Source organism: Equus przewalskii, chromosome 10 (assembly GCF_037783145.1).
Source record: "Equus przewalskii isolate Varuska chromosome 10, EquPr2, whole genome shotgun sequence".
NCBI lineage: Eukaryota > Metazoa > Chordata > Mammalia > Perissodactyla > Equidae > Equus > Equus przewalskii.
The window spans coordinates 20998642-21018327 of NC_091840.1; the positions used below are offsets into that span (position 1 = coordinate 20998642).

Consider the following 19686-nt stretch of genomic DNA (forward strand, 5'->3'; position numbering starts at 1 on the left):
AGGTTCTGGAACTCTCTCCTGTCCCTGTCCTCCTTCCTTCTCCCCTCCCCCACCACACCACTCAGGCTGAAGACCACGCCACACCGCCTTCTGTGTCCTTGAACCTGGAACAGGACTGTGACCACCAACACCACATGTCAGTTCTTATGAACTCAGATTCCTGTTGGCCACTTCAGTCGCCCAGTTCCGTATCTCTGCAGCATTCATCTGTCTTCTTCTCCACACTTGGCCCCCAGACACTGAGTTCAGGGAAAGCAAGTCAGAGGAGGCAGAAGGCAAGAGGAAAGCTCATTAGATTTGATTCCGGCCCTGCTGTCCAGGGCCTTCCTGCCCGCGGGACTGAGAGTTAGCCACTCATTTTCTTCTGGGATGAGGAGTGGGTGCAGTTAAGGAAGCACCTTCAGGATGTTATCAGAACTCACTTTATGGCTCTTTCACACCCCCTCCCATCCGTTCGCTATTTTGTCGTGCAAACTGTTAAGTCTGGAAGTGACCACTCTTGCCAAGGTTTTTGCTCTAGAAAGAGTGGCATCCAGTAACCCCAACTCCTTGGGACCCTCACCCTCCTCAACACGGAGCCCTGAACCAGGGTCTCCTAGCGGACCCCGCAGCCCTTGAAGGCGGCGCCTGCATCTTCCCGGCATCGCCGGGCTGGCGGGGGACCCGGCGGAGGCGGCGCCTGCGCAGTGCGGCCGCGGGGCGGTCGTTGTCCCCGCGCCGCCAACCCGGTGGCGAGCGCCATGGCGGAGGAGGTGAGGCGGGAGGAAGCGTCCGGCGTGGGGCGGGACCCGACCCCCGGGACGCTCTGGGGCGCGCAGCGGGTTGCCTCGGCCCCGCCGCTCCACCCCAGCAAGTAGGTGCCCCCGGCCCGGCTTCACAGGGCTCCGAGCGAGCCCGGGCTCCCTTGGGCGCAACGGGGTGCCGTGGTCATCGGTTCTCTCGGGTCTCGGGACAGGTGAGCATCCTGATGAAGGCCACGGTCCTGATGCGGCAGCCCGGGCGGGTGCAGGAGATCGTGGGCGCCCTCCGCAGGGGCGGGGGAGACCGCTTACAGGTACTGACCCTGGTGAGGCCGCCGGCTGGGGCGGGGGGCGTTTCTGGGGGGGCCTGGGGAGGTGTCTGCCCATGGAGCCTTCCCGCGTTGCTGCGGACACCTACAAGCCCCCAGCCTCTAGAAATGGCCAGCGGCCTGAGGGCATGCGGGTTGGTTCGCCGGTTTTGCCTTGGGGAAGAGCCCACCTGCCTGAAAACCTGGATTTCAAATTCTCAATACTGTCATGCTGCTTCCTTTAGTTAGAGGGCACCCCACACCAGGCCCCGGGGCTTCTTCTCCACACCAGCCGCGGTCAGCGCGCTCCCCAAGAAGGTGCAGGTGTGGAGATGGGCCATAAAGGTGGAAGCACTTAGGAAGGACCCAGGGCACTGAGATGAGTGCAGTTGAAAGAGTCAAGGGGGTCCTGATTGTTCAGCCCCCACCGCCACCCCGAAGAGGCTGGGCGTCCGGTTAAACGTGTACTAGCTGGGATTGGTTCTTCCTTCCCTCTCTGACCTGTTTTGACTTCCAGTCACCCCCCACCCCCCCCCACCCGGGCAGGAAGGAGCCTGTCTAGGCGTCATCTCTCTCTTGCATTTTAGGTCATTTCTGATTTTGACATGACCTTGAGCAGGTTCGCATACAATGGAAAGCGATGCCCTTCTTCTCACAGTGAGTAACAGACTAGCTTGCTTTGTTGGGCTCCACAAGATGAAGGCTTCTAATGGGCAAGTAAAAGGAGTCTTATGTTTTTGCAGATATTCTGGATGACAGCAAGATCATCAGCGAGGAGTGCCGGAAAGAGGTGAGTTGCTCCCCTGCCTTGCTCAGGAACGGCTCTCACATACTGCTTCAAATGCTTCTCAGTTAGGACCGAAGATTCCGGGATAGAGACCTGAGAAGATTAATTTTTTAAAAATCTGTTGTTGTTGTGCTCAGATGGACCTAGTCGTAATGGACTGAGGCAGCTTTCCCTTATTGGCCCAGACTTAAGATGATTGATGGTCGGAATATGGGAGTTATGTTTACTACTAGCTATAGAGTTAACAGGAGACTTCGTGTTTGTTGTTTAACCCTCCCGCAACTCCGAGAGACGGACAGAACCATTATTGTCTCCATTTAACAGATGAGAAAACAGAGGCTTGGAGAGGTTGAGCAGCTTACCCAACGTCACACGGCAAAGCACAGAGCTTGGCTTTCCCATAAATCTGATTCTGTCCTAAACTCTTTCCACTACCTTATGCCCTTTCCTTGATAATACCGTTTCCTTGGCAAGGCTACAGGTATCAAGAAAAAATTCTGAATTAACGTCAAGGTGTGATGACTCCCATTTCTGTAAGATGCATGCAAATATTGTAAAGGGAACCCTGTAGCCTTGGAGTCCGTTTTCCTTGGCTCCATGTTCTTCCCGTCAGTGCCTCTTTGCCAGAGCAGAGCCGTGCTCATCGTGCGTTTCTCTGCAGGTTGCTGAGCTCTCTCTGCTGAATAACTACATCATTTAGTTCCACTTCGTTAGGAAATTCACTGAATTGCGTCCTAGGTGTCGTTGGTCTGTCATATTGGTCAGCTCTTCTAACACTCTGTCAGGCTTACTCATTACTGAGCTGGGTGGTGAATTCTGGGTAGCGCTTATATTTCTAAAACCTCTCTCTCTGGAGATGACACTTTTCGCTTAAGGTAGGTTCTGGCTCCACTGATTGCCTTTGGCAAGTCACTTTTTGTGGTTCCTCACGTCCCTGATCTTATCAGCCTCCAGAAAGTTGCATCCACAAATCAGACAGTAGCTTTCGATGCCCTCTCTGGTGTAAAAAAGCTAGAGAAAACTAAGATTCTTGCTGTTGATGGGCTCCTCAAAAAATAAATAAAGCAATTTTATGTATACAATCTTTTTTCTTTTCTTTTTTTTTTTTTTTTGCAGGGAAAGATTTGCCCTGAGCTAACATCTGTTGCCAGTCTTTCTCTTTTTTTTTCTCCTCAAAGCCCCACGCATGGTTGTAAATCCTAGTTGTAAGTCCTTCTAGTTCTTCTATGTGAGCTGCCGCCACAACGTGGCAACTGACAGACGGGTGGTGTGGTTCCACGATCAGGAAAGGAACTCTGGCTGCTGAAGCAGTGAGAGCACCAAACTTTAACCATTAGGCTATCAGGGCTGGCTCAAAATCTTTTTTTTCTTTTTTAAAAATTATATTCTTCTGGGGCCACCCAGTGGCTTAGCGGTTAAGTTTGCACACTCCACTTCAGTGGCCGTGGGTTCATGAGATCAGATCTCGGGCGCAGACCTACACACCATTTGTCAAGCCATGCTGTGGTGGCATCCCACATACAAAATAGAGAAAGATGGCCACAGATGTTAGCTCAGAGACAATCTTCCTCACCAAAATAAATAAATAAATAAATAAATAAATAATACTTTTCTGTCGAGTTCTACTATACTTTTAGAAAAATTTACCACACTCAAAAAAACACCCACATTGAGAATCTTAATACGTTTCTGGCACTTTCTGCCTTTATTCGTGTGTGATCTTTGCATTTAACCCTCCTTTGGACCGATGGTCAGGGACTCCATTGATCTCATAATATCCAAGACCGTGCATATATTAAAATTAGGATTCTTTACCAGGTCAATTCCCATTTTTATTGGGCACTGTTACTGACTGACCCTGTGTGACACGATCCCTAACACAGCCTCCCAAAAGGGTCAAGGGTCCTGGCATGTGGAAGGAAACCTTGGTGCAAGGAGCTCATAGAGATGCTCGGGAGGTGGTTCACCTGATGCTGGCCGTGGGAGGGAGTGGTCCACTGACGTGCTGTGTCCCAGACTACAGTCTGCTAGTTCCACTTTCATGATTTTTTTTTTTTGCCATATCTGTGTATGACTTTTACTAAGTATTTTCTTTAAATTGACCTGCTTTTAAAAATCTAAATGCCATTAACTTAGAAAAGAAACAAAGCTTTGTGAAAGCACGAGTTTGATGTGCTAGTTTTCTTCTTCTAATGTACATTTCTAATGGTCAAGCTGAATCTAAAACTACTAAAACGAAAAGTGTTTATCCATGTGACCCTCAGAGTTATCTTGCCTGCCGCCGGAGAAGGTGTACCACATTTTGGGGAACACGGCATTAAATCAGTTCTTACTGGTTAAAGCCTGATGACTGAGCTAATTAACAGCAACAACAACAACAAAATCCTAGTGACCCGGTTATGTGATAGCAAAAGCTCTTTATGTGCCTGATGCTCAGAGCTCGCTCTCTCAGGGTGAGTGCAAGGGGTGACCAGCTCTGCGGATCCCACACTTCCTCACGCAAGGTTGCGTCTTCGGGGTGATTTTCTTCTCCCCCTAAATTGTAGGACTTTGCTGGGGAAAACCTCATGTGGACTAACAGCTTTTCTCTTCATTTGGGTGTCCCAGCTCAAAATGCTCCTTCACCACTATTACCCGATTGAGATTGACCCACACCGGACCATCAAAGAGAAGTTGCCTCATATGGTGGAATGGTAAGTGGTGGTGGCAGTGACAGGCTCCTGCCCTCAGGATGGATTGGTCTGGGAGGGGTGTCTGTTTCCTGAGCTTAACGAGATGACAAGCCCCCTTACCTTACTGGATGTGTACCTGAACGCCACAGGCCCGGCTTTTAGAACCATTGTCCAGACACACCGGGGCTACTGATAGCTACTGCCAGAGCAGGTGCCCACCAAGAACCCTTGGAACGAGTGAGAAGCCCCTGGGTTTGGGGGAATAGCGCTTTGGGGAGATAACCCTCCTACAGAAGCCAGTGTCACTGGACAGAGCCCCAGTCCTCCCGAGAGTCGGGTCGGGGGGAAGGGATTCAGAAGAGCCTTTTTTTTTTTCTTTTTTGTTTAAAGATTAGCACCTGGGCTAACAACTGTTGCCAATCTTCCTTTTTTTTTTTGGCACCTGGGCTAACAACTGTTGCCAATTTTTTTTTTCTGCTTTATCTCCCCAAACCCGCCCTGCACACAGTTGTATATATCTCAGTTGCACGTCCTTCTAGTTGTGGGTTGTGGGACGCCGCCTCAACGTGGCCTGACGAGCGGTGCCATGTCTGCGCCCAGGATCTGAACCCTGGGCCGCCGCTGCGGAGCGCATGAACTTAACCACTCGGCCATGGAGCCGGCCCCTGAAGAGCCCTGACGTCAGCACTCCTCGTGCCCAACTCGTCTCCCTGTTGTGTAGCTTTCTCACCCTTCTCCTTTCAAGGAGCTCCTTCAGGAGATGGCTCTGTGGAAAAGGATGAGCCCTCCGTTGTCATCCCTCCAGAGGGGACATGGCCCTGCAAAGGGACAGGGTGCTGCACTCACTTAGCGATTTGAATTGAGGGTTTTGTGGGGTGTCTGTTTCCAGGTGGACCAAGGCGCACAACCTCCTGTGTCAGCAGAAGATTCGGAAGTCTCAGATAGCGCAGGTGGTCAGGGAGTCCAACGCGATGCTGAGGTAAGCTTTCTGCTCGGAAACGTTTCTGCCAGACTGTTTGGAACTAGTTTGCTCGCAAAAAAGAGGCTGGGAACGAGTGGAAAGGAGTTAGTTGCTGGGAGAGTCAGAAGAGGCTTAGCACCGCGAGCAGCTGACGTGGAAAGTCTTGCTCTCCTCTCTCGATACAGCTAAGGCAGTCTGCTGGTAGTGGACGTAGTGTGCACGTGACCAGGACTTTGTCTCCTAGAACAGACAGCGTCCAGATCATTTTTCCCAGTGGTAAAAAGACTTGTGCGGCCCCATGGTAACTGGTGTTCTTTATCCAGACGTGGGTATCAGCTGGCCTGGGACCCTTGATCATCGGCAGCCTTCACCGTACAGCTCTCCCTGCTGGAGTGTTCTTTCCTGGAGAAGGGATGCGGACACATAGAGGAAGGGGTTGACGTGGGTGCCTGCCCGCAAGGATTATGTGTCCTAACTGGGGAGAAAGGCTAGCTCGTGAAAAGCCAAGAGAGTAGAGACGTGTGCAGACCCAGTGAATGCCGGAGCGGGGTTGGGGTGTTCCTCAGTGAAGCTGCCCCAGGACAGCTGCCTGGTTGTGTTTTGCTAGAGCTAAATAATCCAGAAACAACAACAACAAAAATGAGTCCGTTTATATGAAGTTCAAGGAAAGGCAAAGCTAACCAATGGTGGTGTGAAGTGGAAATGAGGGATGGCATTGACGGGGTGACATGCGGGAACCTTGATCTGGTTAGTAATGGCAGGGGTGTATGTATATGTAAATATGAGCCGAACGCGTAAGATAAGTGCACTTTAACCATTTACTGTATGCATTTTATACATCAATTTAAAATATTTTTAAAAAAGAAAATTTAGGGGCTGGCCCCGTGGCCAAGTGGTTAAGTTCGCGCGCTCCGCTGCAGGCAGCCCAGTGTTTCGTTAGTTCGAATCCTGGGCGCGGACATGGCACTGCTCATCAGACCACGCTGAGGCAGTGTCCCACATGCCACAACTAGAAGAACCCACAACGAAGAATACACAACTATGTACCGGGGGGCTTTGGGGAGAAAAAGGAAAAAATAAAAATTAAAAAAAAAAAAAAGAAAATTTAATAATATATAACCCCAGTAGACTATGAAGAACTGTAGCAGAGGCCGTGCCATTTCAGAGCCTCTTCCTCTCTTTTCAGGGAGGGGTACAAGACGTTCTTCAACACCCTCTACCAGAACAACGTCCCCCTTTTCATCTTTTCCGCGGGCATTGGTGACATCCTGGAGGAAATTATCCAACAGATGAAAGTGTTCCACCCTAACATCCATATTGTGTCCAACTACATGGATTTTGATGAAGATGTAAGCCAGATCTCATTTGGGCTGGGAATAGAAGAGGCGTGGGGACTGCCAGCCAGGACACGTCACCCGAAACATTAGCCCTAACCCGGGGAGGGAGGTGGGGACATGCTCGCTTCTTTGCCCTCGGGCATTTACTTATTTCTTTATGCCAGCTAAGGACAGTTATTTTTGAAGGACCTACTCTTTGGTGTTTGGCCGATAGTCGGCTTCGCTGTGGGGGACCCTAGTTCAGGGGTCAGCCAGGCCCCACGTCTCTGTCATGGGTCATGTGCCACCCCGGGTACTCAAGAGCTTAGACTTTGACTTGTTTTTCTAGAGCCAGAGTTGGGCTGCTCCAACTCACCATGTTCTCTCTTCTTGCCCTTAAAACCAATGGCCGGAATTGTCATCCCTTTGACCTGTGGTCAGGACGCGGCCCACAGCTGAGGCTTAAGACACATGTAGCCTGAACGGTGCTTGTACCACGGGCCTCATGCTTCCACCAGAGCAGGGCATCAGCATATTGGATGGTCCCTGTTCGTTTAGACCAGAGGTTGCAGACTTTTTGTAAGAGGCCAGGTAATCAATGTCTTGAGCTTTGTGGGCTATATGATCTCTGTCACCACTCCTCACTCTGCCACACGAAAGAGCAGCCACAGACAAGACATCAACAAATGGGCCTGGCTGGGTTCCAGTAGACCTTAATTTACAGAAAGTGGCCAACTCTGGCCCATGGGCCTGAGCTTGCCAACCTTTAGTTGAGAAAACAGTGAAGTTTTGGCATTATCTATGGCTTTCAGGACTCCCTTTCCTCTGTGACGGAGACAATGGAAAACTGGCCTTAGAAGTGTCCCCGTAACGCATCTGTCTGTCTCCTGATGATTCAGGGCTTCCTCCAGGGGTTCAAGGGCCAGCTCATACACACATACAACAAGAACAGCTCCGTGTGCGAGAACTCCGGTTACTTCCAGCAGCTTCAGGGCAAAACCAACATCCTCCTGCTGGGAGACTCCATGGGAGACCTCACTATGGCCGATGGGGTTCCTGGGGTGGAGAACATTCTCAAGATTGGCTTCCTAAATGACAAGGTAGGTAGGTGACCAGGGCTCTTCGTGGCTTGCTTCTCCCTCAATTCCTGTTAACAAATGCTTATCAAACACCTTCCATGTGCTAGACACTGTGTTAAGTAGAGGTACCGAAGTAAGACACAAGCCATATTCTCCAGGAGAATATTCCATATTCTCATAGGAAAACAAGACCAGTAACTATGGCTGCGTGCTCACCACACGGCATGACACTGGAGTTCAGAGACGGGGTAACACCAGGCACTTAATTGGAGCCTACGCTTAATGAGTATCCACCACATGCCAGGCACATTAACCCATATAATCCTCACACCAGCCTTCTGAGGAGTAACCATTACACCATTTACACTTGAGGAAACTGAGTCGGGCTGGTTAGGTAACTTGCCCAAGGTGACATAGTTTAGGAATTGGTGAGGCTGACAAAATCCTAAATCCTAAATCATACCTGTAAGGCGTGATTGAGATGGGAGGTGTCAGCATTCTGGGTGTGGGCTTATAATTTAGAGAAGAGAAATACAAGAACAGACCAGGGGCGAAAGCAGTGTGGTCGTAAAGGGGCACAGTATGATATCAAGCTAGAAGGCCACCAGTCCACATCCTCAGTCAGCAGGTGCTGAAGTCCCACAGGATGCTTGGGCCTTGTGAAGATTCAATCCAGATAGATTAGAGGTAGCATCTGGTTTTTAAAATTTAATCTTTCTTACTGTCCTTTTGACATTGACCCAGGGGTTAATTATGGCAGCCCGTGCCCATTGCCATCCATGTCTCCAAAGGGCAGGTCCTGGGAACCTTGAACAACTCCTGGCGAGTTGCAGCTTGAATGTCCTCATCCCACAGCCCCGGGTTCTAGAGAGTCAGAGGCAGTGGGTGAGGCAGGGGGCTGGGGACTTGGGGGGACCCTCAGCCTCCCCTCCCTCCGGGCAGGTGGAGGAGCGGCGGGAGCGCTACATGGACTCCTATGACATCGTGCTGGAGAAGGATGAGACGCTGGACGTGGTCAACGGTCTGCTGCAGCACATCCTGCACCAGAGGGACTGGATGGAGATGCAGGGCTCCTGAGCGCACGGGGGCGGGGCTGGGCCCTGCAGGCCCTGACGAGGAGGGGGCCTCGCAGGGGCCGCTCTGCTGGGAGCACCGCTCTTCTCTGTGTGTGCAGAGGAAAGTCCAGGGCGCCCGAGCTGCTGGGCCCTCGCCCTCCCTCCTCCTTTCCCCAGCACCTTCCGTTGGTGTCCTCCAAGGCTCGAGGGCAGCCCTGCCTGGGGGGAGGGCAGCCAGAGCCGTTCCAGCTGAACTGTGGACCTGCAGGGTGTTGGCACTCAAGGGGTCATTTGGTCCAGGATTCTTTTTGCAAAATTTTTAAACATGGGAAGCTGTCCTTCAAACCGATCTAATGTGCAAAACAGATCACAATAAAGAAGGAACAAACAGCTCTTCGGATCTGCTCCCGGAGTCTGCACCCCTCGGCCCCGAAGGCGCAGGAACCTCCAAGAAGCCACTAGGGCTCCACGGAACACAGCTTGAAAACCACTGAATTAGCCCAGGAGAGCCCGAGCACAGCCCCCGTGTGTCTGTGGGGATCAGGGGGGCAGGCGGGGTGGGAAGGATGCGTTTCTGACCTGGAATGTTTGCCTTTGTTCCCATGCAGCCGTTAAATTCGAAATTCAGCTGGGCTCACTTGGGTTTGGCTGGCCCTGTCTGTGGAGCCCCCACTTTGGGATCCCCAGAGGGATCTGTTTGGGTGGATATCTTCCCTGGGGCCCTTGGCTCCTCTCCCTCCTCCTTCTGTGGGTCCAGGGCCACTGAAATGGATGACCTTAAGAGGGGGGTGAGACTGGGGACCTGAGGGGGAAGGATCTCTGTGGCAAAGTGAACTGGGGGTGATTTCCGCTGTCGTCTGGCGGTCTTGGGCTTCTTCACTTCCTTTCCCTTCTCCGCTCCCTGTTGACTTGGATGCTCAGGAACCACTGCGTTTTCTCTCGGGCACCTATTGAAGAAAAACTAGAGACCAGCCAGTTCACCTGGCATTTTCTTCGCCTGCCCTCCCTCAGAGAATTCGTTCTCTCACCCTCCTGCCCGCCTGGCTGTTGGGAGGTTGTGTTTAGCTGCACGGCTGAAGGAGAGGCAGTGCGAGTGTTGACTGAATGCCTGCTGTGTGCACCTGGATGGACACAGTGACCCTGACAGTGCGTGTAGCTCCCATCTGCAGATGGCTCAGGAAGGACCGGGACTTGTCCCAACTCCACAGCTAGGAGCTAGAGCCAGGGTCTGGGTGTCTCTGACCCAAGCCCTGCTTGTTCCGCATCACGCTGCCCCCATGTGGGCTCGGTTCAGGGCTGTCCTGTGGGCTTTTGGGCAGGGCATGGTTACCATCGGAGGCTGGGTCTGTGGCCACTGTCAGACCCTCAGGGTCTTCTGGATGTTTTGGGACCAGAGAGCGTCAGTCACCAGCTGTGGGGAGAGGCCACATCTCAGGGGGTCCCAGGCATGAAATCGGTGCTCGTGGGGGCAGTTCAGCGAGTCCAGTCCCAACCTGAGCACCCCTCCCCCCCGACGTCCTCTGATGGCTCAGGTCATCTTTGCACTGGCCAGAGTCCAGCCAGGCAGCAGAGGGCAGATGGCCTGAGTGGTGGCTGAAGCAACTCCTCCCCATAGACACCGGAGGCCTGAACTCAACTGCCTTTCCTTCTGACGAGAGGGACAAGGATGGAGCAGGTGGTCATGGCTGGTAGCCGGGAGCAGGGAGAGGTGGGAAGGTGGGAACACTGGAAATCGGCATGAAAGAGTGGGACCGCCCTGTGTGGTTTAATTTAATCCTTGAGCTTCGCGTGTCGTGTTTGAGGTCAGGGACCTCGTCTTTCCGTTCAGCAGGGAGTTAGGAGACAGGCCCCACTCCTCTGTGGACACCCACTCCCCATCCTCCCTCCAGCAGACTGGGGCTCACTTTCCGTGGTGAGGGCCCGGAGTTGGGCCTCAGGGAGGCAGGAACCCCTGGAGGAAGGGGCCGGGACCTGGGGACACAGAGTCTTGAGTGACAGGCAGGAACACAGCCTGCTTTGTTCCCTTTCTTCCCAATCTTTGGGTCTAAAGCCCTCCCCCCGAGAAAGACCAGTTTCTGAGCCGTTGGTGCTGTCTTTTATTTGGCACAAAGGAGAAGAGGATCTGGCACCAGTTTAGCCTTTTGAGTACGCAGAGCTCGCCCCCCCCCCCTTGCCCCTCAGCCCCCAGTAAGCCCCTCTTCCAAGTTTGTCTCAGCCCTGAACCAAGGATTTCGTGGCCCTGAGGCCCATGGAAGTAGGTTTCCTCACCTCTGCTCACTTTCTTCCTCTTCCTCGGTCCCTTAGAGAAAGCAGCTTTCTTTAAGGATGAAAGGTGACACAAAGTCCAGCCCTAAATGTAGCACCATGGGGTCACCTCACCCGCCACTGGATGCAGTGAGGGGAGATAGGACAGGTGAGGTGGGGCTGCCCTCCTGGAGCTGCCCCCTTCCCAGGAAGCAGCCAGAGCTGCAGGAGGAAGGCTGGGGTCCCGCCAGCCCTGGGTCATGCTCCTGGGGAGCTGCCACCACAGAGGAAAGATGCTGGATTTGGGGGTTTGGGGATGGTGAGAAGTACAGATAAAGGGAAGTTTGGGGAGACAAGTGGTGAAGTCGCCTTGCTCAGAGTCTGGTGACATGGAGGGGAGATGTGGGCGAGGGGCCAGCAATGGCTCATTCAACCCCCAGGCTCCACCAATGCCCACATTGGCTCTGTAACTCCAAACTGTTAGAAGGGGTTGGGGTTGGAAGAGAAAGCCCAATAGAGGTCTGTGCTGTGGATGTTACTCGGGCTTGTGGGAAGACCAGAGTTGTCTCCTCTGACCACTTTTTAGACGCTCCCTGACGCTATCCCAGCAGAGGGTAGGGAGACTGCTGGAAGGTCAGCCCCACTGCCCACTGTCCCCCCAGAAGTGGGCCCTCGCGTTTGTGCCCAGGCCCCTGCCCTTCAGAGCTCCTCGTGGACCCGCTCCTGGTCTTCGTCCGACTTCAGCTTGAGTTCCTCGGCAGTGATCTTGCCATCCTGGTTGCGGTCCTGGTTCTGGAACATGTCCCCTATGATTTTCTCCGGGTCCTGCCCAGGCATGAGGCGTCCTTTGCCCTCACTGACTTGAGCCTTGATGAAGGTGGAGAACTGGGCAAGGAGAGCCAAGGGGAGGGTGGGGGTGAGGGTCTCTCCTGAGCAGCTGTGGTGGCCTTGGGAAGGGCCCCCAGGTGGACACAGCCAGTAAGGACTAAGGGAGAAGAGCAGGGTGGAGAGCCTGCTGGGGACAGTCCGCGGCGGGAAATGGGCTGCGTGTGCACCCGAAGAAAAGGCAGACAGGGACCTTGGGCACAGTGACCAGCAGAGGGGCAGGAGCACGGCCACAGACAGGACAGTGGACATGGACAGCGTTCTTGCCACATGCCACCATGCGAGCTGGCTCCTGTTGGATGACAGCGTGGGAATGGTTATTATAAGGGCTGAACTCCTCACCCACCTCCTCTGGGGGGACCTCGCCATCCTTGTTAAGGTCCAGGTCTTCGAACAGGTTGGCAGGAGGGTCCTCATGCCACACAAACAGGTAGCCTGCGGGCAGCCCCTCCTCTCGGGACACCAGCTCCACCTCAAACAGCAGCACTGCACTGCCAGGGACCCCCCGGGCTGGAGGGAGGGAGAAGAGGAGAGAAGGGAAGAGTCCTAGTCAGGCCAGGGTCTGGGCCTGACTTCGAAGGCTGGCCAGGGTGCTCCCCAGCCCACGGGCCTCAGTTTCCCCTGTTGGGGGCTGGAGAGTGGAGCATGGGATGTTTACAGAATCATCCAGAAGGCTTCCCGGACTCCTCCCATCAGCCATCAAGGCCCAAGGCAGCCAGGGGCAAGGGGGACAGAACACCAATCAGACCAGTCTGCCCTCACCTCCGCTCTCCCCGTGTGCCAGGTGCGGGGGCACCACGAGCTGCCGCCTCTCTCCCACACACATGCCCTGCAGGCCCTTGTCCAGGCCTTCAATCACCTTGTTGGCCCCCAGAGTCGCCTCCTGGGGGACCTCATAGTCATGGCTGGGGGAGAGCAGATTCCCAGGTCAGTCCTCGCTGCCCTCGCCCCCAGTTCACACCACCCACTGTGCCCCCTCCACTCCTCCCCACACACCCCAGTTCACACCACCCACTGTGCCCCGGGCGGGCCCAGGACAAGCTCTCAATTCCTGAGTCACTCCTGGCGCCGCCCCACGCAGCAGAGTGCAGGGGCCCAGCGGTCCAGAGATGGGACTCCCTTCTCTTGCCACCGCCCTTGAAGTGTGGCCTTGAGGGCTCATCCCTCCTTGCTTGTTTCCCTCCATAAAAGGGAGCCAGCAGCTCCCTACTGCTAGCTTCCGCCTGCCGCCTGCCTGCAGAGTGAACAATTTCAGCTTCTCATGCTCCCCCTCCCCGACACTTGCTCAGATGGGAACTTAGGGAGGAAGCAAGAGTGGGGGTGCTGTTAGAGGACTCCCCATGCCTGGGCCCACCCACCTGCCCAGCCCCGGCCCTGCCCCGGACCCACGAGGAGAAGAGCCTGGTGCCATCCAGCAGAGAGCAGTTGTAGTGGTATCGCACGAAGTCCCCGGGCTTGGCGGTCTCGTTGCAGGGCTCAGGGGGCCGGGACAGCGTGGTGACTTCCACGGGATCCGCAGGGTTGTGGAAGTCGATGACGTGCACGTCGAAGACCAGCACAGCGGAGCCAGGGATCTTGTCTCCTGGGCCAGAGTGGGGGAGGGGATCAGCTCGCAGTCTAGGAGGGGCTGCTCAGGGTCTCCGTGGAGGCCCCAAGACCTTCCCTGCCCCGGACGGGATGGGGCGGGACGCTTGTCCACAGTCAGCTCTAACACAGTCTTGTTGGGGTGGGGGCGGGGCGCATGCTAATTAGACAGGCCGTTACACAGACCGTCTGGCAGCCTCCCAGGAACTCACCCAGCTGATCCGTGTGATCAGTCCCAGTCTACAGGTGAGGACACTGAGGCTGGGTCTCAACTCCAGGTCCCTTTGCTTCCTAGAGCTATGCCGTTTCTTTCTTCCACAACCACCCTCCCTCCCCAGACTCAGGAGTCTCTGCAGGGCAGCGTGGGAGGGGAGAGCTGGGGGACTGCCCCGGGAGAACAAGATGGAGTCCGTGTGGCAGGAGCTGGGTGGGCTGGAGTCCCCCTTGAGGGGAAGGTTAGTGAGCAGTTTAGGAGAGGAGCTGAGGTGGTGGCTTGGGGACAGGGAACGAGCCTACCAGTCCCGTTCTCCCCATAGGCCAGGTGAGGGGGGATGGTGATCCTCCGGCGCTCGCCCACGCATGCGCCCTGCAGCCCCTGGTCCATCCCGGGGATGATGTAGCCCTGCCCCACGTAGGTATTGTAGGTGTGGTTTCGCGAGTAGCTGCAATACAGGTGGGGGGGGGGGGGTGGGCAGCAGGGAGTCAGGGGACCCTGCCCCTCCGGGCTGCTCAGAGCCGCCCCACCACCTGGTACTTTCCTTCGCGCCTCAGCTGCTTCTGCCTCCGCCCAGCCCCCACGCCCCTCTGCAGGACCCTGACCTGGAATCAAAGAGGGTGCCGTCCATCAGCGAGCCGTTGTAGTGGTAACGCATGAAGTCCCCAGCCACGGCTCTCCGGACACAGCCGGGCGGTAGCTCCAGTGTCTCCAGCTGGACAGTGTCCTTCGGGTTGTGGACGTCAATCAGTAGGACGTGGAAGACCAGGGAGGCATGCGCGGGGATCACGGTCCCTGGGGAAGGGACAGGCTTGAACCATACAAGTGGAGAGCAGATAGGGGCTCCTTCTTGACTCAGGAAGGCCTTGTGCACTGTGCAAAACCTCCACCCTGCTCTCCAAAGCCCGGTTCCCTGCCACCGAGCAGCCCTGGTTCTTGCTCCCCCTGTGCGGTCTCAGTGAGTTTTCCCCAGGCCCACCACCAGTCCATACTGAACCTTTGTGTGGATCAAAATAAAGCACTCCTTCTTAGACAAATGATCACCAAGGGCTAGATTCATCTCTACTTGCCTCCTTGGCTGGGTACCCTTGTGCAGTGCACAACCTGAACAACTGCATGAGGCAACCCACTTGTGGAGAATCCCCCTGAATCCCTGCCTGCCCTCACCATAGCCTTTCTCGCCATAGGCCAGGAATGGAGGAATGATGATCTTCCTTCTCTCTCCAGGACACATGCCCAGCAGCCCCTGGTCCATGCCCTTGATCAGCCAGCCAGAGCCAACGTAGGTATCATAAGTGCCACCACTACTATAACTGCAGAGAATGAGGTAGAGGTGATGCTGCTGTAGTGGGAGAGGCAGGATGGGCACTGGAGTCCCTCCCCAACCATGCCACAGTCCCCAGCGCTCCAGGGCTCCTTCCAGCCCTTACCTGGTGTCAAAGGCGGTGCCGTCCAGCAGTGTGCCATTGTAGTGGTAGCGGACAAAGTCACTGTCCTGGACCATGCGGGGGCAGTGGGGTGGACGCAGCAAGGTGCTCACCTGCACAGTGTCCGCCTTGTTCCACACATCCAGCAGGACCACGTCAAAGTAGAGGGTGGCATCCGGGGGTATGAGCCCCGCTGTGAGGGCCGGGCAGCCAGGTTGGGGGTGGAGTGGAGGTCTGAGCCTCCTGCTTGGCCTCGCCCTCCACCACCCCTATTTCCCTTCTTCCTCATCAAGCTAGGATCCCACCCAGGGCCCTGTTATTTCCCCTCCTCCCAGCCCAGGGGCAGGAGACCGAAACTCTAGTTCCAGACCTGCCGCTATGCATCCTGCGCTGCATATGCAGTGTGACCTTGGGTGAGTCCCTCTCCCTCTCTGAGCATCAGGTTTCTGGCCTTGGGGTCCTTGCTTCTGCCTGCTGGTCTCCTGCATCCCCTGCCAGGGCCCCAGCCGTCTCACCCACGCCGATGCTGCCATAGCCCAGGTGGGGAGGCACAATGAGGCGGCGGCGCTCGCTGACACACATGCCCATGAGGCCTCGGTCCATGCCGGTGATGAGGCGCCCCACGCCCACCACGATGGCCACCAAGGTGGTGCGGTCATAGCTGGGGGGGGAGTGCACAGACGCCTATGGTCACATACATGCACGGCGCACACAAAGGCACAGGCCCCTCCCTGTACACACGTGTAGAGCCATGTGCTCCTCCCCTCCTTCAAGCCTCCTGGGGGGGCCACACTCCCCCCTTAACAGGATGGGCTGGTACAGAAGGGAAGTCCTGAGGAGGCCAGGGGTTTTTATTTGCCTGGGATGGGGGGTGCTTGCTGGTCTGTCTGCTGCTAGTATCTGCTCACAGCAAAGGAGGGATGGGTCCAGCACAAATGGGAGAAGGAGCATTTATTGATGACCTACGATATGCCGGATTAAACGCTTAGCATTTTACATTCGTTGTCTTATTTAGTTTTCTCCCCTGTGAGGTGGGCATTATCGTTTTCATGTTTCCTTTTCTTTTTTTTTTTTTTTGAGGAAGATCAGCTCTGAGCTAACATCTGTTGCTAATCCTCCTCTTTTTGCTGAGGAAGACTGGCCCTGAGCTAACATCCGTGCCCATCTTCCTCTACTTTCTATGTGGGATGCCTACCACAGCATGGCTTGTCAAGCCGTGCCATGTCAGCACTCGGAATCCGAACCGGGGACCCCCAGGCCGCCTGAAGAAGAACGTGTGCCCTTAAACGCTGCACCACCGGGCCGGCCCCCGTTTTCACGTTTCTTATGAGAAAAATTGAGACTTGAGAGATTGACTGACTTGCCCGAAGTCACACAGCTAAAACGTGGCCTGTGGAATGCCAGAGCCCACGTCTGTGCCACTGCACCATCAATTCGTCATCGAGGAAAGGAAGGAGAAGCCGAGCTGGCTGGGGTTTTAATGGCGAGTTTTCAATTCTGAAAAGGCCTATTCTAAAATTGCCAGGGCTTACTTTTGGTTTTAGTTCCAGTTTTAATTTAAAGTTTTCCACAGTTAAGGGAGGCTGGGAGATTCTGCTTTTGATTGAAGGGGCCACGGGTTGTGAAAGTTTTCCAAGCTCAGCCCTGCAGGAACGGGGCCCAGCCTGGGTCCCAGCGTCCTCCCCAGGGAAGCACCCCAACTCCTGACCCCTCCCCAACTCCTGACGGTCCAGGGCTCAGGGCTGTCCTCCTGGCTACTGCCCACTGAGTTGGCTTCACGTCTGGCCTGCTTCCTTCACGGTGCTGCTGTGGGAGCCTGAGCGATGCACGAAGTTTCTACCAGCTCAACACCATCAGGGCCTGCGGCTCCGGCTAGTGTGTACTGACCCGGCTCACAGACGCCCGCACTGTGCCGAGTCCACTTTCATTCATCACCTTGGGTCCTATCATCAGCCTTAGGAAGTAGGGACTCAGTTTTTCAGATTGTTTTTAATCTCCATTTTTCAGATAAGCAAAGTGAAGCTTAAAGAGCCCAAACTCCTTGTCCGTGATCGATCACAGCCTGGGGCTGAACCCTGGGTCTCGGACTCAGGACTTCCCGTTCTTACCGGCAACATGCCACTGATTCCCCAGGCCGAGCTGTGTGTTTGGGGAAGGGTCTAAGAGGGACGGACGGCCTGCGGTGTGGGCTGGGGGTCTGTGCGTGTGACTGGGACCCAAGCTTTAGCCGAGGCCGGTCAGCAGCCCCGTTCTGCCCCCACCAAGCAAAGTGGACTTGCCGGAGCAGACCAAAGGCCTGGAGCAGACCAGAAGCCAGACTCTCAAACCCCAAGGCTGGCAAGATGGGCGGCAGCACTGGCCTGGTAGAGCTAAGATGGAGGGAGGTGGGGGTGCAGGGACACCCAGAGAGAGAGGCACAAGAACCCTCCGAGGAGCCCAGGGTGGCATGTTTGACCGTGTGACACGTAGACAGCCAGGGTCCCTGCACTGAGCTGGGCCCTACACGCCCCGATCCACCCTGCTGTCTTATTATAATGCCCCCCTGCTTTATCCTGCTGGCTGCTGTGGATGACCCCCACCCCTCCACAAAAGGTCCTACTCCATCTTCTGTCACCTCACAGGCACTAAACCTGGGGCTGGAACCAGAGGGGAGGCAGCGTGGCGGGAAGGTAGGGGGGTCCCAGGCTGAGACTGGAGGATTCACATGCCCTGTCCCCAACACTGTGGACCAAAATGTTCCCCAACCCAGGTCTTTAAATAAAGCACCGGGAAGCAAAGAGAGCCGTTCACCTGGATTCTCAAGCACTTTGGGGGATGTGGGGAGCTTGTGTGCAAGAAACTGGGGTCCTTGGAGGGGCGAAGGTTTGAAGCTGAGGGCAGGGATGTCTTTGTGAGATGGATATGTGGGCGTCCCCCCACCCAGGGTGCCGTGTTTGGGGTTAGAGGACCACCAAGTGAGTATAGGGATGCACACACAGCTTAAATGAGGCAACAAGCGAACCCCAGGACTGAAAGAGCCTGGCCCCAGCTTCAGGGAAGGGGAGTGGCGAGTCTGGGGGCACCCAACCCATTACCTCGAGTCAAACTTCTTGCCATCCTCGAAAGTGCCGTTGTAGTGGTAGCGCACATAATCCCCCCTCTGCACTTCCCGGGGACAGGCCCTGGGGATGTGGTACCTTTCGATGACCACATCTTCCAGGGGGCCCCCGGCCGGGTTGGCGCGGCCCAGCCCCCTCCCCACGGCCTGTACCAGCAGCAGCAGCAACTGCAGCAGGGGGAGCCGAAGGAGGGTGTGGCTGGGGGGCCCCTCGCGGAACATGGTGCCTGGAGCTGCGACGGCCGGCAGTGAGGACGAGGGAGAGAGTCGCCGCCGCCAACCTCCTCCCCACCCCTCTCCTCCCCGAGCTGGCTCCCCCTCTTCCTGTCCTCCTTCCCCACCCCCGCCCTGGCTGGTCCACGTGGAATGGGGGTGGGGAGACTGAGCTGGCGGGGCGGGTGAAGGTGGGGTGGAATCGGAGGAGAGGGAGGCCGAGAGAGTTAGAGGCCGAGGAATGCACCACAAAGAACTCCAGATTCCCCCCTCGTCCCCCCACCCCACGCGAGGCTGAGAGACCTGGGGCCCGGAGGGGGAGGGAGGTTAGGGAAAGATGAGAAGTCGGAGCAGACTCCAAAAAAAAAAAAAAAAAAAAAAGTTGAGTGTCTTTTTTTTCCAGAGCCTCCGGGTCCTAAAGCCTGCCTGGGGCATCCCTGGCTTCTTTTGCTGGTACGCCCAAATCTAAGGCCTCTCAGGAGGCTGGTGAGGCTCCAGAAAATAAGGGGTATCTCAGTGCTCCCCCCTACCCTACGTCCCCGGGACTGCCCCCTCAAGGACGAGCTGCTTTGTCCCACGAAAGCCGAACTGCCAGAAGGACTTCCTGACGTGGGGCTGGAGATGGAGCGGGAGGTGGTGGAAGTGGAGGGTGTGAAGGGTCACACCAGGTGCGCGCCTCCCCGTCGGGGGCTGGGGGAGCACTTGGAGTGGCCTTCAGGGCTGGGGGTGGGGAGTGTGCAGAAGGGGCGCTGTGTGGAAGGAAGACCAGCTTCCAGGGTCTGGGCAGGGTGCAGGAGGTGGCACTTGCCTCAATTTCTCGATCTCAACGCGGGGGACTGTCTTTGTATGGAGAGGAGCTTTCCAGGCTCCCCATTCTTGGGGAAGCGTTCCCGGCCCACTCACCATCTGTCAAGGGGACGACCCCCAAAGGCAGGAGGTCTTGCCAAAGTAGGGGACGCAGGACACCACTGGGCCCTCTGAAAAGAGGGGAGACGCAGTCCTCTGGCCCTCGGGGGACCTGACCCAGACATCTCCCCGCCCAGCCCTGCTGCCCCAGTGCCCGGCGCTAAGACCCAGCGGGCGCGCCGGCCCTGCCCTGCGCCG

The 19686-nt window shown here is 55.8% G+C and overlaps 2 protein-coding genes and 1 long non-coding RNA gene across 7 annotated transcripts; 2 read left to right on the forward strand and 1 right to left on the reverse strand.

Moving 5' to 3' along the window:
* Positions 1–9: 9 nt before the first annotated feature.
* NT5C3B (5'-nucleotidase, cytosolic IIIB) lies at positions 10–9310 on the forward strand. Of its 4 annotated transcripts, none has more exons than XM_070561967.1 (9): positions 10–752; positions 956–1054; positions 1636–1705; positions 1792–1838; positions 4443–4528; positions 5397–5486; positions 6655–6817; positions 7684–7884; positions 8806–9310. In XM_070561967.1, exons 1-9 carry the CDS (start codon positions 741–743, stop codon positions 8938–8940), a joined length of 903 nt encoding a protein of 300 aa, XP_070418068.1. In that variant the 5' UTR covers positions 10–740; the 3' UTR covers positions 8941–9310. The 4 variants fall into 4 exon arrangements, with proteins under 4 accessions (XP_070418068.1, XP_070418070.1, XP_070418069.1 ...); XM_070561969.1 differs by having other exon boundaries at positions 16–752; positions 1773–1838; XM_070561968.1 differs by lacking the exon at positions 956–1054 and having other exon boundaries at positions 703–955.
* Positions 9311–10990: 1680 nt separating this feature from the next.
* On the reverse strand, positions 10991–18845 carry FKBP10 (FKBP prolyl isomerase 10). Of its 2 annotated transcripts, none has more exons than XM_008519241.2 (10): positions 18347–18845; positions 15788–15933; positions 15276–15465; positions 15013–15158; positions 14451–14640; positions 14148–14293; positions 13437–13629; positions 12810–12952; positions 12394–12557; positions 10991–12047 (listed from the first exon to the last, which is right to left on the reverse strand). In XM_008519241.2, the coding sequence occupies exons 1-10, from the start codon at positions 18589–18591 to the stop codon at positions 11862–11864; spliced, it is 1749 nt and encodes a 582-aa protein (XP_008517463.1). In that variant the 5' UTR covers positions 18592–18845; the 3' UTR covers positions 10991–11861. The 2 variants fall into 2 exon arrangements, with proteins under 2 accessions (XP_008517463.1, XP_070418065.1); XM_070561964.1 differs by having other exon boundaries at positions 15643–15933; positions 18347–18674.
* On the forward strand, positions 13610–14882 carry LOC139074038 (uncharacterized). Its single transcript, XR_011523352.1, has 2 exons — positions 13610–13877; positions 14423–14882. It is a non-coding gene; the product is annotated as an uncharacterized lncRNA (long non-coding RNA).
* Positions 18846–19686: the final 841 nt, after the last annotated feature.